Source organism: Caretta caretta, chromosome 8 (genome assembly GCF_965140235.1).
Source record: "Caretta caretta isolate rCarCar2 chromosome 8, rCarCar1.hap1, whole genome shotgun sequence".
Taxonomy (NCBI): domain Eukaryota; kingdom Metazoa; phylum Chordata; order Testudines; family Cheloniidae; genus Caretta; species Caretta caretta.
In genome coordinates this window covers 92,496,770-92,515,630 of record NC_134213.1, presented here as the reverse complement: position 1 = coordinate 92,515,630, position 18,861 = coordinate 92,496,770, and the positions used below count along the sequence as shown (strand labels likewise).

The window sequence follows — 18,861 nt, the reverse complement described above, 5'->3', positions numbered from 1 at the left end:
TTTGAAAATGTGTCTCAGTCTCCTAACTCACTTAGGCTCTTCAGAAAATTTTATCCAAGATTAGAAAGTGTAAAAAGTGTTTGTCTTTAACTAGATCAAGTTAATTGTAGGATATTGTATGAGGAGAACTGTGCCGTCTTCAGCAGCGAAAACAAGTTTATACCTGCGTGTAAAATGCACAGCACACTTTGGATGCAACAGAAATCAACATGCTGGAAATACAGGATACATACAGCTATATTGTTAACAAAATTGAAAAATGGAAACCTAATAATGAGAATGTGACTCTTGACCAAGAGGAAGAAAAACATTTAGCAGGCCGGCCTTTCAATGGAGCAAAAATAATTTCACTATGACTCTATAATATGAAATGGTGTCAATCAATGAAGCATACAAGTCATGTTATATGTACAAAATTATAAATACATAAATGTTTAAAACAAATTGTTCTCAGTGGTTGGTGTCTGGGACTTGCAGCAGCCAAACATTTTAAGCTTTGACATCAGTATTGGCTGTAGTGTCAAAAAACATAAGGGCAACAGCCAGGAAACAAATGCCAGCAACAGGGGACAACAGTTCTGAGCTAGGACTAAAATGATGCACGCCAATTTCTCTGGTAAATACTAGAGTACCAAATTTATTATCTCTGCAACTAGAGCATTCCCCACCCAAAGTATTCGTGGATAACTCTTCCATCTTTTGTCATGCTCTCAATACATATTCTGAACCCCACTGGGAGTTGGCATTTTAGGGACCCAACAAGCCACTTTCACCCCACCATCTGTACTGGCGTCAGAAGCAGAGACAGTAGCTCCAAGTGTGTAAGCACTTTATGTATGGAATTAGCTGCAAGATTTTATCATTCTAGTCACCTTCATTCTCCATTATTGGTTGTAGAAACACTTATTGAGCCCAATTTTTGCTTTGGGGAGTATGGGGAGGAAATGCAGGAAAGGAAGCAAAGACAGAAAGGAGGAAGAAAAAATAAACAAACAGTGGAAGTGACCAAATAACTGTAAGAGTAGAGGGGAAAAAACAGGCCATTATATCACGAAAATTGTGGGTTATTTAAGTTTAGGGGGAGGCACTCCAAACCAGCCTTCCATGTAACAAACTAACTTGTTAATCTGTATTCAGTAGTTTGGATGAACCAGTCCTCCCTCTAAACACAACAGAGGGAAGTTATCTGCAAGAGTGTTTGTAATTTTCATCACATTTCTGCAAAATATTTCAGCACTATTTACTCTTTAGTTCTGCTTCTTTCAGGGAATGGATGATCCCAAATAAACTGACAGTTGACAAGCAAGCCACTGTATTGATTTTATATTAAAATAAAATGCTGCACCCCAGGGCCCATCCCCCAGCCATCTTCAAGCTATTCTGAATATCAACAATGACAATTGGTAAAGAGTTAGAATTTTGCAACAATCCATTCACTAATCAAACTTCAGACTTTCTACAGGAAAGGTCTTGATGCTTTAAGGGTTTGAGCCTTTGATTACTGCAGTAAAAAAGTCTGGGATCTTGTAGTTAAATCCATCCTAAGTGAGGAAAAAATATCAGAAAAATTAGGGTGGATGCCTTTGGAGCTAAAAATCCTCGATTACCTTTTTAAAAGATGACTACCATAAAGCACAAAGGTAACTGAATTTTTGTGAACCTGAGAAATTTTGGGGATTATTGCCCTTCTGGATAATGTAAGATGCTCAAGGCTCTTGGAAGATATGAAATGCCAGCCATGCGTCTACTGGAATCAACCTTCAACCCATGCTGAGGGCACCAAGGACCTGGCTCCATGGCTCAGGGGTTAGAGCATTGGTCTTGTAAACCAGGGATCGCAAATGCAAACCTCGCTGGGGCCTGAGCAGCAGTTTCTGGTTGGACCTGTTGTCCCACCTCTCAAATTGCAAGTGTAGATTTAATAGGGATCGTACTAACGTGCAGAAGAGGAGAAAGTATTTTAGCTGGAGTCTAAAAAGAAATCTAAGACTGAAACAGGACTGCACTTATTTCCTTTACATGTGAATAGTGTTACTTATTTGTAGCTGTAAATTAATTTTTTTAATCGACATATTGCAAGAGATAAGAGCATGTGAAAGTGCTCTGAGTTTCAAAACATCTTGTAAGCAAAGCACCTGTAGAACATAGGAATTGCCATACATGATCAGACTAGTCCAGTAGCCCAACAGTGTCTAACACCAACTGCTTCGGAAAAAGGTGCAAGATGCCCTACAGAGAAAGTCTCTTCCTAACCCAGTTGGTTCGAGGTTGGCTAAAGCATAAAGATTTACTTTCCTTCAGGGTGGATAAAAATAAATGATTTTAAAAAAAAAATTAAAAAAAACAAAGGTATTTTTAATTTATATCTGATTTTTTTATAAAATGCTTTTTGAGGAAAAAACCTATCTAAAGATAAAGATACGTTATAGCTCAAAGATATCTCATCATGGAATAGGGATTATAAATTCTAATTCTATAGTATGAAACAATATATTCATGTAATGTTTAAGAAAAGTTTTGTAAATAAGTTCCAATAGTTCATGGATTAGGGACCCAATCTTATGGGGTTCAAGGGACTTCTGTATAGATTATTTAGGTTAATCTTTCTATCTACCCAATGGGACTCAGCATCAGAGATGCTTAGTTTTGCAGTTCTCAAACTGTGGATTTGTGTCTCCAGAGATAACATGATTGTTAACAGCAAAAATGTCTTTAAATAAATAATATATAAAGGAGAGAAATAACAGACTTCAACCCTATTGTCCCTCTGCAAATTTGCGTACACAGAGTTAATCCCTTACCTCTCTCTAAAAGTGCAAAGTTTCAAAAAGTTCAATGAATAGAAGATTGTTGGGGCAGAATAGATCTGGACAAGGAGAAGAAGTCTGGAGATAAATGTGAGAAGGGAGGGACAGGCAGTAGAAACAAAAGTGAAACTGTTTGAGCAGCATATTCCAGAAGTCTTCAGGTCTCTGAGTGTAGCCTTCACTGATTTGAGATCTACCATACCATTCTCTCACTAGAAGAGACCCAATTTGGGAATAAGAACCATTCAAGAAATATATGTTTGCTGATGATGTTTTAAAGAAAGTGACACCAGTGAACTGGTGGAAGTTACACAAGCACTTGGATTCAGAGACTGTTGAAGTGATAATCTCACTTTTAACAGCAGTAGCTTCTTCTTCTTGTGTAGAAAGAATATTTCTCTTCCTTTGGACTAATTCACTCCAAACTGAGAAATCGTTTGGGACCTGAAAAAGCAGGAAAGCTTATTTTTCTTTTCCAGATTATGAACAAACAGGAAAATGAAGGTGAAGATGATGGGGTTAGCTGCAGAAGTCAATGTTTTAAGTTTCTCGTGTTGACCTGGCTGACAGTCGATTTAATTTTTGTTTTTAAATATTTCGTTTAACTATTTTAGTTAAAAACAAAACAAACCTGATTTTAAAAAACTTGAATGTTTAACTAAATTCAAAAATTCATATGCTTGTTTTGTCAAAATATTACATCTTTGCTGTTGAAGAAAAAATCCAGAATACATAACGTTGTTTTAGTTAAATAAAACAATTTAAATGTCTGTCTGGTGGTGATGTCCTCCTAATACAACATGGCAAGAAAATCCTCCAAATATTAAATGATTAACATGTTGAATTGGAGATATTTTGACGTCACTGGGAGATGAACAATCTGCTTCAATTACCTTTGGTAAATGAAATGACCAAGCAATCATTCATTTTCTGATACAGCTGTAAAACTAATCTGAAAAGTTTTCAAAATAAATCACTTTAAAAATGTATAATGTATTCCTTCTAAAAATGAAACCTACATCTATCTCTGAGTTGTGAAGAATATGTATTATGGTTATAACAACCAACAAGAATGCACTTTTATGTAGAAATCCATGATTAAATCGAGTCTTTTAAAATAATGATTTAAATCAATTTGATTTAAATCAAATCCACCCTGCTTTCCTTACAAAACTTGAGATGTTTCTGCTATCCATACAACTTCTTGGCCCCAACAGGTATGTCTACACTGCAATTAAAAACCCACGGCTGGCCTGTGCCAGATGACTCAGGCTTGCAGAACCCCAGAGCCCGGGCTCCAGCCGAAGCCTCTACACTGCAATTAAACACGTTAACTCGAAATTTTTTCCCCTGCAGAGGTAAGAGCAAAGAACCTTTGATAGCTCATTAAAAATGAAGGATTGTTGCAGGATTGCAAGATGTTTAGAAGTCTCGACAGTATGGTGTTGTATGCTCTGTACTAGATCTTCACAATGATGTAGTCAATGCTATTCACTGCCAAAAAATAAACTGTGTTTTAAACCTAAAATGTTAAGTTAGAGGTCTGGATTTTTTGATACTCATCTTAAACGGAATTATTCTCATGTTTGGGGAGAGGAGAATAAAGTTTCAGAATGAAGACTTATGCAATTTTAGCCTGAAGCCTTGTTTGTTTGTTTGTATGTCCAAATGGAAATATGGAGGTTTACAAGTAAAGTTCAAATCCTAATTTAAATCCCAAGTGAGACTGAGTTTGGTGGTCTCACAAAAACAAAACACGAATTGGTACTATATGGCACCATGGGCCCCCTTGAGAACAGACTAACAAAGATGGAAATAGCAGGGGGCTTACAGCTCAGAAGAAAGGTGCATCAACAGAGCTGCATGGGGAAGCTTTCACAATGCCCGGCTAAAGCGAATGCTTTCTTTCTCCATATCTTCATGAGAATTAAATTCACTCAATTAAAGAGGAAATACCTTAGAGTGAAAGCCTTTGCCATACTATTTATCTAACAACAGGAGACTCTTATTTTGTGACATCCTATTCTGACAGTTCCTTGAAGCAAGAAAATCTGGTTTATAGTCCGCCTTTGTATTGTCAGGATTTATACCATCTTGTTAAAAAATGGTATCTCTTGTATGTAGAAAGGTCAGTGAGGAAAATCGATGTGTGCTCTAGCTTTAAAAGTATCATGCAGAGCAAAATGTATGTATCTTGTCTTTAAAGGCAATGTGCCACATAAACACATTTACAAAGTAGTAAGCACTACACAGCTTCACATAAGAATAGTCTATGAATGACAGTTTTCAAAATATGAATTCAACAACAATATATATGGTGGTAAAAGAAGAAAAACAACAACTAATTTTTAAGGTAACCTGCTGCTTTGCAAGTCAGCTCCTAAACGTAATTTGTAGGAATTCAGATCATTTAATATTTAAGAGGTACCTTGTTTGACAAAGCACAAGAATTCTCTATAAGAAGTTGTGTGATTAGTTACCAGTATTCTTTTTGCTTCACTCCTCTCCATCCTTTCACAGGGGAACAGCTTCCAAGCTTTATAAGAGCTTAACTTGCAAATCTTTTAATTGTGGCTAATATCTGTGAATTATATTTCAGGTCCAATTGGTAATTTAAGTGTAATACATATAAGAATTCAAAGCAAAGTTTTCAGACATCTGCACTAAAAGTAATGCACATCCTTATTCTAAGTCCAACTGATAAAATAAGAAAATATTTGAATTTTGGAACATTGGTTTTACAGAAAATGGGCATCTAGAGTTATCAATTGCCTCTAAAAAAAGGGATCTTAGAAGATCTAATCTTTTTATGTAAATATAAATGTGCAAAATAAAAATGTGCAAATTATTACATGTCAGGAAAAAAGGCCACACGGGTTAACACAGAATTACCCATAAGAACAGGGAGAAGGCAGAAACTCAAAGCTCCCACTTGAAGCAGTACTAGTGTATTTAGCTGCACCAGTCCATTACATCATGCAATCTAGAGTTATACAAAAAAGGCAACTGTTTGTAACATACTGAGAAACTAATGAAGCTTAAACAGAGAGTTTCTTACAATATAGTGAAGGTAATTCTAGCAGAATAGGATTTATGTGTACCTTAAAAAGCCATCATCATTTTCTTCATCCTGTGGATAAATCTGACAAACACTATCTGAGGTAATTTTTATCACTATGGGAAGTCCTATTAAAGCCAATAGCTTCAAACAGAATTAACAATAGTAAGTACTATCCTGAGTGGTAAGTGTTTGCAGGATCAGATCCCATGTTCTGTTCATGTTTACTTGTTTTGTACATGTAAGATTAGGATCTGGTCATGCAGATTTAGATATGACACACTTATCTACACGTGTTTAGATACATGTCCAGAAATCTATAGGTTGTTTCTAGTACTTCATTTTCAAAACCAGTGGAAAGCAATCTATAAACACCTTGAATATCTTCAAAAAAGTTAGAAACAAGTAATTTAAAAATAATCTGAAATGACTGCAAGAGTGAAACTCTTAAAACAGATTTTCTAAAATCAGTATCTTAACTAATTTCATCTAAAGGTGGCAATTTTTTTGGTTGGGAATTTAAATATCTTAGTAGAAAGCACAAAAATCAAATAGACAGTTTCATAGAAATAAAGAGAATTATTACAATGTATTTTGAAATAGAAAATATTACCTGAAAATGAAGATCACTCCAGTTATTAATTTAAAAAGTTACATATCCAGAACTGTTAATATAACATATGCAATAAGATTTAAGGAAATGATCTGCTAAGACGTTGTAGAAATTCACACATTCTCTTAAATATAGACATGGGAAAATTCACACCAGATATTCCATCTTAACTTTGACCCTCAAGACATAGCTTATATAGCATTATATTGTGCAAGTTCCACGAAGTCATTTAGCTCATTTCAGCACACACATCGCTAATGTATAGCAATTGACTTGCATTGAACTACAAAGAATATATATCAAGTTCTATTACACACACATTCTAATTGCAGAACATTAATTATATTATTCAGACACTCAGCACAGTTTTGAATTTAAAATGGGTATTTAGATAAAACATTATTATGGTTACAGGGCTAGCAGCACTTTTGCCTTTCCTGATCCCTGAGTGCAATCCTACAGGTAACAGGTCCCATGCCTATATGTCTCCCAGGGTGGAGTTCTGCAGTTCTTGTGCTCTTAGGGTGCTGCAGCCCAAGGCCCAAACTGTGTATCAACCCTGCTTTCCCAGTAGGTCCAACTGGGTTTGGCACCTGTGGTTCTTCCCTTCAGGACTCTTTTCAGAGTAAGAGCCGTGTTAGTCTGTATTCGCAAAAAGAAAAGGAGTACTTGTGGCACCTTAGAGACTAACCAATTTATTTGAGCATGAGCTTTCGTGAGCTACAGCTCACTTCATCGGATGCATAGGTACTCCTTTTCTTCAGGACTCTGTGGCCAGTGGTATTCAGTGAACAAAAAAGCTTATGCTCAAATAAATCGGTTATTTTAATCCTTTTCTTTTTGCGAATACAGACTAACACGGCTGCTACTCTGAAACCAGTGAACAAAAAGCCTTCTTAAAATTAAAATATTTGTTTATTTTAACAGTAGGAACAAAGCATTTTAAAATAGCCTACAAACACATCTACCTTACCCAAAGGTTTAATATCCCCTGATGGCCTAAATTCTTCCAACTCCTCAGCAGGTCCTGTGTGTCAGTCTGTTCTCCCCAATGGCTCCCCAATAGCTACTGCCCTCTTTGTGAAAGTCTTCCTTTTAAACCCTGTCTTTTGATCTTCTGGTTCCCAGGCCTTTTCCTATGCAGCACTGTCTCTTAACAGCCCTTGAGAGTTGAGGGAAAGTGGTTTATCTTGAACAATTCTTTTATTTTCTGCTGGTTTTCCATCGAGCTCCCAACTGAACTCAACCAATATATTCACACAGAAAACATCCCAACAACCAGGTCAGCATAAACAATATTTATAAATTACAGAGCAGCTCCATTTCTGTTACACACATCTTCCTACAGTATATCTTCTACTATATAAAATATGTAATACTTAGAATACCAGTAACTGATTCATAGCCTTTATATAACTGATCTCCTACAGCGTGCTATAAGTTGTATAAATTGTTGACCTGTACTATGTGAAAGTAAGTAAGGCATCAGTTAAGATTGTTATTGGAATGTTTACTGCGACTTTTCAGACCTACTTTTTTTAAGTGATTGCATAGAATTGAAGAACATTTATTATTATAACTGATATTTCTTGGGTTTTGACAGCTAAATTTTCTCAGTATACATTTTTGTAATGAGACTATTACTTACTGAAACAACTTAAAATCATTACACTACCCTGATCACCTTTTTAGTCACAGGCACTTGGACTGTTACCCAGGGATCCCCATCATGAAGGACAAAAGAGCAGAGGCCACATTGCTTCTCTCAACAGCATTGTCCAAAGTCAGTCCTGGGGTAAGCAAGCTCAATTCCCATAATTAATGCTTAACCATAACATATATTTTCTCATCAACAGATGTCAAACAATTCCACAACAGAGGGAGTGCGGCTCAGAAAGGTTAAGTAATTAGCGCAAATTCATACAATAGAAGGGCAGTAAAGCTGAGAATAGAACATAGGCTTGCTGACTCTCAATCACATGCCCTATCCCCTGAACTACAGCACCTCCCCTTTGTCACTACTAAGTTCAAGAGGAGTTATGTCCACTTAAATCACGGCGGGATTTGGCCACAGAGCCATTCTAAACAGTAAAAACATGGACATAGTTCATTGCAAAGGCTTTGCTTTCAAAGTGAAATAAGTACACTAGTTAGTAAATTTGAAAACAGTGAGAATCAGAGGTCAGTAGTTAAGACATAAGTATGCCTGTAAACTGCAATCATATAGAATTAACGTTTTATTATTTAAAATCAAAACAAGAAAAAAAAACTCACCTAAGGCAGGATACCCAAGATAAAATCTATCTGCTCCCAACCATCCAAGAAATAAAGACAGAGCCACTGCCACTTTGTATGAGTAACCATTTCTGCCAAAAGACATAAGTAAAGATGACTGTGGTTGAAACAAGATATTAAGTTGCGTATATTCTGAATAATTCAATTAAAAATGACAGTCAAATGACATACCTATTAAGTCTCCCTTTATGAAAGAGAAGACTTGTGTTGTTTAGCTTACACAATTTTAGCACAGTCTTCAATAATTCAACATTAAAAAAATTAGTATAATACTATTATCTGTGTAGACATCCACTGTAACTTGGACCTCAGGAGTGTACTTGGGCTCCAGCAGAACTTCCATCCTTTTTCTTTAGGTGGATTATTATTCTCGTTCAAACAAGATATGAGCCAGCTGTTGACACAATCCTAGCTTTCTAGAGTATTTCCTATCCACTTGTGTATTCTGCGTCACAATTTATTGAAAAGCCCCAGAATTGCACCAAATTTGCTTGGCAGGGTCAGTTCCAGGGCCAAGCAGTGAAACAGGAAGTGTCCTGGGCTAGATGAGGTGTCACCTAAGGTAGGCATTCATGGATGAGATTTGGGGAAGAAGTCAGCACTGGCCCATTAGTGAAAGTTGTGAGAGCAGCCTCGGATGAGGAAAGGGTCAGATAAAAAAGGACAAGTATTTAAGATAAGGATACATTTATTTTTAGATTTATCACAAATGAACAAAGAAGTTGGCCACATAAAAATGTACTGACGGTAGAAGATGTCAAAATGATAGCTCTAAAGATGGAGGAAGTCCTTTAGTTATTCACACAGATATGGAACAAGCAGAAGTGAAAGGCTCCCTGGACTCTCTTCTGAGATTGCCAAAAAGAGTGCTACCTAGTATTAACTGTTGTAGTGATGTGGACATGCCCACTGCTAACTTTCAGTCACTTTTGAAGTGAGCTTAGTGCTAATCACTGAACCTAGAGATGCTATTCCTATTAACAATCCCAGAGCCATCCATTGCCACATTAGGGAAGAACCAGCCTTGGAAAGGCGCAACAGAACCAAGTGTCATTAGAACCTTAAAATATGCAATAATTCACTATTCTGACACTTGCATGGCCAAGTGTCAGCAATTAGTGAAAGTGGCCAAAATAAAGTCTTAGATAAATACATGAATAAAATATTCATTTTCACAAAGGCAGTGGCCAAGAAGGGGTGCAAACACCTTTAATAAATATTTACATTTTTGCTTATTATCTGGCTTTACTAGCCCCACTACTGAGATCTTTACTCCTTCCACATCCACATTCCCCTCCTATTTCACATTCAAAAAACTGTTATCCTCTTCCGTTCATAATGAGCAAGTGCTGTTCTTAAAGATCACACCATTTGGTTTGAACTTCTAGTGCCTTTTATGAGTTCTCCAAAGACTTATGCCTATGTTTCCCATTTCCCAAGTAATCCTAGTGACTCTAACTGAACTCACAGTGCCTAAAGTTAAGCATGTGCAGGGCCTACGTACATTATCCAGAGAAGAACATGCTATGCCAGTTTAGAGCGCTCCTGGATTTGGAAACAACCATTTTATGTGGGAGCAATCAAGGAAAGACTCCCAACCTTTCCTGATGGAACACTCTAATGCAGAATTCACAGGCTTTTCTTTGAGATACTGTGGAAGTCACTTGTTCAAAGTATGCCTGTTTACATATACACACGAAGCAGCTGTATCCACTTTATTCAACAGCAACACAGAGAGACAGCTTTATCTAGTGAACTGACATACTTGTTGAGACTCTAGCTCTGAGTTCTAATAATTGATCTGCTACTTAGGGTTTGTCTACAGGGTGCTTTAGTCCGTACCAGAGGGGAGTAAAATTTTAGCCCACTAGCATATCATGCACTAACTGGCCATTGTAGACTCTGCTGGCTTGCACTAAAAATTCCCTAGTGCACATTCATGTAGATTAATAGACACTACTGAACTTTTAGTGCATGCTACCAAGGTCACATGGGCCAGTTAGTGGACAGCATGCTAGTGTGGACTAAATTTACACCCATCTTGTGCAGACTAAAACACCATGTAGACAAGTCCTAAATTGTGGCCTTGAGCAAGGCACAGCCTCTGATTCTCCACCATCCCATATTTAAGGTATAACAATACTTAACTGCTTCAGAGAACTCACTGGTGTTTGCACAATTTGCAAGTGACAAATGTTATATAAATATCAATGTGATAATTCCATCACTTTAAAAAGTTATTTATGAATAAAATTTTCTTGTTTTAAATTCTGTTCACTTCTTTCTAGTAGAGGACCGTCAAGTTATCCAACAAAACTCAAATGAGGCACTGGAAAAGCTCAGAAAAGCGCCTGGAGTGATGGGTAGGTTTACTCTTGTAGTATCAAATATGAGGATACCTGTGCAGAATAATGTTACCATGACTTAAGGGATAAAAATGGCCTTATAAAAGACTGGTAATGGTTTTAACTATGCAGATATTCATTATAACTACCTGTATATAGATTTGACAACTTGTTACACCTATGAAAGTTGGGAATATTAAGGAATTTACCATTCCTAGAAATGACAGCACACTACATGGCTTTGTGACATTTTTCAAGAGTTAATGCAAAACTCTGCCTGTAGCCATAGCTGAAATTTACAAGAGTTTTAAATAACTCAGCTAAAAGCTGCTTTTCCTGTATAAACAGTCATGGAAATGGTGAAGCCAGGGAAATTCTTTTAAGTAATCATGGGAAGAATATTGCTTTTAGTGCCTAATCGAGAGGTAGCACAGGAGGACTGTTCCAATTTCATTTCTTGAATTTTTAGTTCCCAGTTGTGAACCCAATAAAAATTTAACAAGCACAATACTGGGAATAATATTAATTCAGAAAAATCTAACAAGGTGAAAGCAACCCTAGGAATTGCTTTATATTCCAGTTAGGGAGGAGGGGAGCAAATTCTACTGCATTAGGCTAGATTTCATCTTGTTCTCTGGCTTCCATCACAGATATGGCAGAGAGCAATAATTCTGATAGAAACTGGTGGTCACAATTTACTATGCAAGCAGTTTACTGTGGCTTGCTAAAATAGTATGTTGGCCTTCAGTGTGTTGAGTTTAGACTGTCCAGCAAAATAAGTATAGAGAAATTAGCAGTGGAACCGGACTGAGCTACACTACACTAACATTTTGCAAGAAGGTGGCTCAGATAAGCAAACTGATGAATAATAAGAATATCAAATTAGAGGGAACTGGCTTTCTCACTAGTGATGTAGGCAAAATTCAGCTAGGATTTCTGGAACTACAATTTCCTAAGATTCTACAGCTGGACAACAAAAAAGACCAACTTTATAAAGAAAAGTCCTCCAGGATTCCAGTAAAGAGGAGAAACAAAGAACATTGATAAGTGTACTGTCATATTAGTGTTCAATACTGAAGAGTAAAAATAATAATTGCAGTGCTTAGAAAGAATCCAGACAACACTCTGCACTGTTCAAAATCTGTATGTAGAACTAAGTCAGTTGAGTCATCTTCACAGATCTGACTATCAGGCCCTTTGGAATGAAAAAATGTGTGTTTGTAGACATCAAGTCACTCAAGAGAAGACGTGAGAATTGGTTCCTGTAAAATGGATATTTAGGACTGCTGGAACAAGATTTCAGTCCTCCTAAAGTTCACATTTTCCATGACAAGAAGCATTTCTGTTTCAGGACAATTGTTCAGCACAGTAGCTATTAATAAACCAAAGGCTTAGGCTATGTCTACACCGCAATCAAAGGTGTGATTTGCATCACAGGTAGGCATGCCTGTACTAGCTTTAATATATTTGGGATGCTAAAAATAGCAGTAAAGACATAGTCGCATGTACCTTAGAGTGGGCTGTACAAGCCGGCTTGGTACCCTTGGGTATGTACTTACATTACTAGATTGTGCTGAAGCCCATGCTACTGCATCTTCACTGCTATTTACAGTGTGTTAGATAAATTAAATCTAGCATGGGTATGCCTACCAGATCTGCAAATCACACCTTCGACTGCAGTGTAGATATACCCTCAGAAGCAATATCAAAGAAAAAAAATCTAGCACAGAGGTAGATTTGCTTACATAATTATATATTTTGCCTTTAAGCAATTTAACAGCTTTGTTAGAACATCTCTCAAGTTCCATGCTAGTTAACTTAACATTTGTGATACAATGTTTCTAATAACTAATTCTTCTCACCTAATACACTGAAACGAAGTAGATTCATCTATCTTTCCCTTTTCCCTCCTCCCTGTTGCCAACGCATGCTACACCATTTAAAATTAGTAACATAAAAACTGAGGCAAACATATTACAAAGCACAATAATTCACTTACACATTACGACATGCAATAGGTTTGTAAAATCCAACTTCCTTTCCAGTAAAGTTGTTTTCATTGCCACTGTGATCCTTACAAGTAATATTTGGTGCTGGATGACATGGAACTGAGGACACAATATAGATTATTTAAATTGAGCTATAACAGGCCATGCACCACGGTGCACATTGAGATTCCAAAAATGCAAAGTGAAAGAAATAAGTTCTACCTGTGCACTGAAGTGCACATAGGCACCGACTCCACGGGTTCTCTGGGGCTGGACCACCGACGGGGAAAAAATGGTGGCAGCCCCCCTACCAGAACCTCCCCCTCCCCCCAGCGCCTCCTGCCCATCAGCGGGCCCTGCAGATCAGCACCTCCCTCTCCCTCCCAGCGCCTATTGCCTGCCTCGGATCAGCTGTTTCTCAGCGTCAGAGGCACTGGGGGGGAGGGAGCGAGGGTGCAGCATGCTCGGGGAAGGGGGTGGAACTGGGTGGGGAAGGGGTGGAGCGGGGGTGGGAAGAAGCAGGGTGGGGCCTTGGGAGAAGGGGTGGAGTGGGGCGGATCACTCCCCCGGCAGATTACAAATTCGGCACCTATGGAAGTGCAGATTCCCAATATAATACACTGCTGGGTGTGACTGATGACTGGGTCTTTCAAAGAGATACTATAACCTGTCTTGCATTAATTCCCTCCCCCCCCCCCCCGGATAAATGTTAAGCAAATACACAAATCAGATGACTCACCTAAATGTTACAATTTCTAGATCCTTAAAGTTTTCCTTTTACTGTGGGAATAGCAGAAACCAGCACAGCCAACTTAAGTGTTATTTCTCTCTATGGTAAAGCATTCTAATTGCTTAAGTGCATTTTATTTGGCCAGTTTCTCCTCATCAAACTAGAGAGAAATACTGTTTCTCTTATTTTAAGTAATAACTGCTAAGGTTAAGAATTAGAAAAGTGATGTTTCCTAAAGTTTGCAGAACCCCACCTGAGTTCACAACTTGCCACTTTCTAATGCTGAAATCAGGCGTTAAGCAGGTCAACATTTCATGTCTTTTTCCTTTATTTTAATTCTGACTTTCAGTACTTGTAACTTATGTCAGCCTGACAAACAATAGCCCCCAGGGGCAAGAAGATAGTGTAGTCTTTTTTCTGAGATTGCCACTAGAAATTGGACTGGGACTAAAAATTCAGTTATTAGGCAAATCTGATAGGTGGAATCTGAGGCAAAGGTGGACTTTTGAATGCTATGTTATACCCGTTCTGGTTCTGCATGAACGTGTAATGGGCATCACTCTGTGGGAAACTCAGGTTCTATTCCTACTCTGCCACAAATATCCTGTGGCCAAGTCACTTACGTCTCTCAATGCCTCAGTTTCTTATCTGTAAAATGGAGATAACAGTACTACTCTATCTCACATGGGTGTTATGAAGATAAATACATTAAAGATTGGGAGGCACTCAGATACTATAGTGATGGGGGCCATATAAGTACCATAGGTAGGTAGATAGATACAAAGTTGTATTTTTGTTTAAGAAACAAAGAGGTTGAAGGTGGTTTTCTGATCTACTTAAAGAACAGGGCAGTAATTTATTCAAATGGTAAAAGCCCCAGATTATCATCCAAAATGTTGACATCACTAAGGCTCCAATCCTGCAGCTCAGTGGGATTACTCAAAAACTTGAAGTTAAACATCTGTGTTCACAGGATTGGTGGGGCCTAAAATGGTATTTCAGAATAGGGTCTGGAGCTTCTGGCAACCCCAATGTGATTAGATTATATGGCCACATATGGATTTAACTTTTTATTGAGATGCTACTCTGGAGGAAGAGATAACAGATGTTGCAGGGTCCATTTAGAAGAAAAAGGGAGCACATAAATAGTCTGGGATTTTCTTAGAGCTGAGCAAATAATTCATAAAGAACAATTTACTTGATGAATTAATTTAGCCTCTTTCTGTTAACCGAATGTCTGAGCTTACAACAACTTCCTGGAGTTTCTCTGTTGTTCAAATTTACTCTGAATTAGCTGTAAATTATTCAATAGCTTGTTAGTTGTGACTGGTCTCAAGCCATATAGTATTGTTTCTGTTCACTCTTATAATCAGGAGCAGGGCTTGAAGGAGCACATGGAGCATGGAAGCTTTCAGAGCAGAGAAGATAATCAGGTTTTCAGAATTTTGTATGCCAGGGCGCTGATCAAGAATTGTCCCTCTGCTGTAAAGAGAAATCCCCCTTCCTCCCAATATTTAATACTATATCTGTGAATGCTCCATAGTGTAAGCTTGAAATTAGCTTTCTGTGGCCATCTGAGATAGTAAAATTATCACTCAAATATTTGTGGAAAGTGAATGCCAGAGGGGTACAAACACAGACAAAGTGTATTCAGTTTTAAATTTGAGTGCTCCCAGAACATTTTTTGCATTATTTGCCCAGGTCTATAACTGTCAGAGTCCACTGTGTCACTCAGTCTGAGAACATCTGACAAGATGAACACTATTCTAAGTGAAATGAGTGATTAATTTAAATATTTTTACCAGTGATACTCAGGTGAGTACCAGGTAATTTAACTCCAATACACACAGATATGTCACCTCCAGAAAAAGATAGCTTAATAACATCAAAAGTCTCCTGTAGTAGAGTGCTCCCTTAAGGAGTCATAACTGAAGAACATGAAGGTCTTCAACGTGGTTCTATTTTGAATTTTGTTCTTTTAGTAAATATATACTAGATCTAAGGGGAGGGGTCATTTGTTTTAATTTTTATGAAAGGTAGAAACCTAGAGAATATACATCCCAAGTCAAAGAGATCTACAGAAACCAACCAACTCCCACACCCCAAAAAAACAAACCAACCCAAACACTAAACAAACTACTGGACTTGGCTCTGCTGATTTCTGCCAGTGTTTTAAGCATTTTATTTAACACTACTTAAAACAAAATAAACCCATACAGGTTCTCTATACTTTCAATGGAACTGCATACAAAATGAATTCAATAACAGTATTGTATTATATTTCAAAATAACCAAGTTGCAGGTCTACAAGGGCACAAGTTGAAGATGTTCCTTGATAAATTCCTTTGATCAGAATGTATATTAGACTTCTGAAAGCCTTACCGTATGCTGTGTGATTTGTACAATTCAGTGGTTCTTGTGTGATATTGTCTATTCTGGGATCTTCACAAATATATGTTCAAATAATTAAGGAAAACCATTTTTTGTACTAAACTCTAACTGTTCTGTAACTCAATGTACTACACCCTCTTCACTCACCTAAGATTTGAGAGCTCTCAGTTCAGTCAGTTTTCCTTCCCCTAGTCTCATACAGCTCTGAAAATAAACAAACAATCTTAACTATAGCAGAGCTGTTACTTTGCTATAATACAGAAACACAGGGCCCTAGGCTGCACAATTGAGTGCTGTTACCCATAACACCTGAGGGAAATATAAGTTGTTAACTCTTATAAGAGGAATAAAATAAACCTTCTCTATTAAAAAAGGGAAGCACCTCAAAACCAGCTTTTATTTCCTTATTTTTTAGGATGAGTGTCAATGCACACCAGTAGTCTACCAACTCATGACTGATTTGCTGTCAAGTATTTGGTTCCATCTACCAACACCACCCAACAGAATGTAAAGTGATCGTTTGAAAAACAAACTGTTACACATCCTCACCAGACTAATCCTGAACAGGAACTGAATTGTAAAACTTCCTACTTATGTTACCAAAGACTGAACTCCAAGGGCCAAATAAAGCAGGATAGCAAGTCAACTTTTCCTCGCTTACCTTCCACTTTTGATCTTCATTAATGCCAGCTATTGTCAAAAACTATCAACAATTACCTTACTAGAGGGAGAGGGTGGGAGCTAGATGTGACCCCCCCCCCTTTAAACAGTCAATAGCTTCCCAACAGGAATAAATTGGTTAGTCTCTAAGGTGCCACAAGTACTCCTTTTCTTCTTCCAACAGGAATATGTCACCCCCATATTTCTACCGACTGCAGCCTGCAGATTCAAAACTACAGGCTGATCCCTCTCCTCCCAGATTTTGGAAATGAATTATGTCCTGCAAAACCATCACCCCGGGGTGATTTTAACACTAACAAAACAGAAGGGAGGACCCCCCCCAAAAGCCCCCAAAAGCCCAGGAAAGAATCCCTCCCTTCCCCATTAACCAGTTCAGTCACTCTCCTGAGCTACTGTCACCATCGAGAGCCTCTGAAATTTCCCTACTAATGGGGGCGGGGAGAAGAGACACGCAAACCATCCCAAGCAAAGATCTTGCACCCCTTGCTCTGTCCCCACACCCAGTATGGGGGCTGATCTCAGCTGCGGTTGCCGCAGAGTGGCCTGAAGAGCCGGGGGGGGGGCATCCCATGGGATGGGGGGGACTAACAAGCCTCGTCACACTCCCTTTGACAGGAGCACCAGGGGCTGGCCCTGGGACACAGGCGGGGGCAGCCACAGAGAGAGAGAGAAAGAGAGAGAGACACACACACACCAGGCGTCACCATGGTAACCGAGCCCCCCACCGCACCCCCAGCCAGACTCAGGATATTGCCCCAGCCTCAGCTCGTCGCACTTGAGCGGAGGCTCCCCGCCGGCAACGCCCTCCGCGGCGACACACGCCAGCCACAGGATGCCCAGCAACCGGGCTGCCGCTGCTGCTTGACGCCTCCTCAACAGCAGGAGCCGTCGCCTCGGCCGGGCGGCCACCATCATGGAAACCAAGCCCGGCCGCCGCGTCCTCAGCCCTAGGCTGTCTCGCAGGGGAAGGACGGCTCAGTGTGCAGCGGAGTACTTTGCCCACATCAAAGATGGCTGCCGTAGAGTGTCAATGGCGCTGAAGGCAAGCGGTGCCCGTTGCCGAGCCGCCTCTGTTTCCTCTACCGGTGGAAGTCAGGCTGCCCCTAGTCAAGATGGCCACCGCGTTCCCATTGTATTTAAAGCATAGGAAGCGCGGGAGCCCTCACTCAGGGCGTCCCCTCCTCTCTATGGTTAGGAAGCTCGGCTGCCATTCCCCCAAGCGCCTTGCATTGTGGGAACATGGAGGGATGGGCAGGCGGGGGAGCAGAAGCGCTTAGAAGGCTGGAGGAAGAATAACAAGGGAGAGGAGAGGCTGGAGAGGGAGAAAGGGCTGGGGACAAGGTAGGGAGAATGAGAAGGAAGGGGGCTGGGGACAGGAGGGAGATTAACTCCATCCTCCTTCCCCCAGGGATGAGCTCTCAGGCTGGGCAAGGAGGCAAGGTGCTGTGTTCTAGATGCAGTCTCCCTGCAGGTGGGTTTGAATCCCCTGCTGACAACAGGCCAGGGACTAGCAGAGATAAAATGAAGTTCCCCTCAATTACAAACAGAGAGTTTTTCTCTCCGTCCTTTTAATGGGCATTTCAGACACAAATATGTGGGTGGGGGAAAATCACATACATAGGGAAGAAGAAAAGGTGTACTAGTGGGACCTTAGAGACTAACAAATTTATTTGAGCATAAGCTTTTGTGAGCTACAGCTCACTTCATCGGATGCATTCAGGGAAGAGGCAGCCAGTCCCTGAAAGTTAAGAAAACCAACCAACCAGAGGGCAGGCCAAAAAATAAAAAACAACCCCCCCCCCACCACCACCAATGTGATTTGTTATTGTTTTAGAGGTTTGTTTTTAGAATGTCATTTTTTAAAGAAGTCTCTAATTTTTGGCAGGATTGTGGATGGAGAGGAGCAAAAAGAGTATCTGCCTCATATTTTCCTCCAACCCAAACATTGCTCAT

General features: G+C 39.2%; 2 protein-coding genes across 3 annotated transcripts in view; one reads left to right on the top strand and one right to left on the bottom strand.

Moving 5' to 3' along the window:
* Nucleotides 1-17,933, bottom strand: part of TM2D1 (TM2 domain containing 1) — a 34,680-nt gene extending 16,747 nt beyond the window's left edge. The window contains exons 1-4 of one of the 2 annotated variants that reach the window (XR_007357992.2): nt 17,660-17,933; nt 16,219-16,292; nt 13,118-13,226; nt 8,753-8,844 (exon numbers count right to left, since the gene is read on the bottom strand). Coding sequence is in view for 1 of the 2 variants with exons in the window: in XM_048860631.2 (XP_048716588.1) it covers nt 8,753-8,844; nt 13,118-13,226; nt 16,219-16,292; nt 17,660-17,823 (439 nt within the window). In the remaining variant the exon portion in view is untranslated. The remainder of the gene's footprint in view (nt 1-8,752; nt 8,845-13,117; nt 13,227-16,218; nt 16,293-17,659) is intronic. The other variant, XM_048860631.2, reaches the window with a different exon arrangement.
* Nucleotides 17,934-18,199: 266 nt separating this feature from the next.
* PATJ (PATJ crumbs cell polarity complex component) overlaps nt 18,200-18,861 on the top strand; it is a 211,293-nt gene continuing 210,631 nt past the window's right edge. Inside the window, exon 1 of the mRNA XM_048861224.2 lies at nt 18,200-18,249. The gene's annotated coding sequence lies outside the window, so the exon portion shown is untranslated. The remainder of the gene's footprint in view (nt 18,250-18,861) is intronic.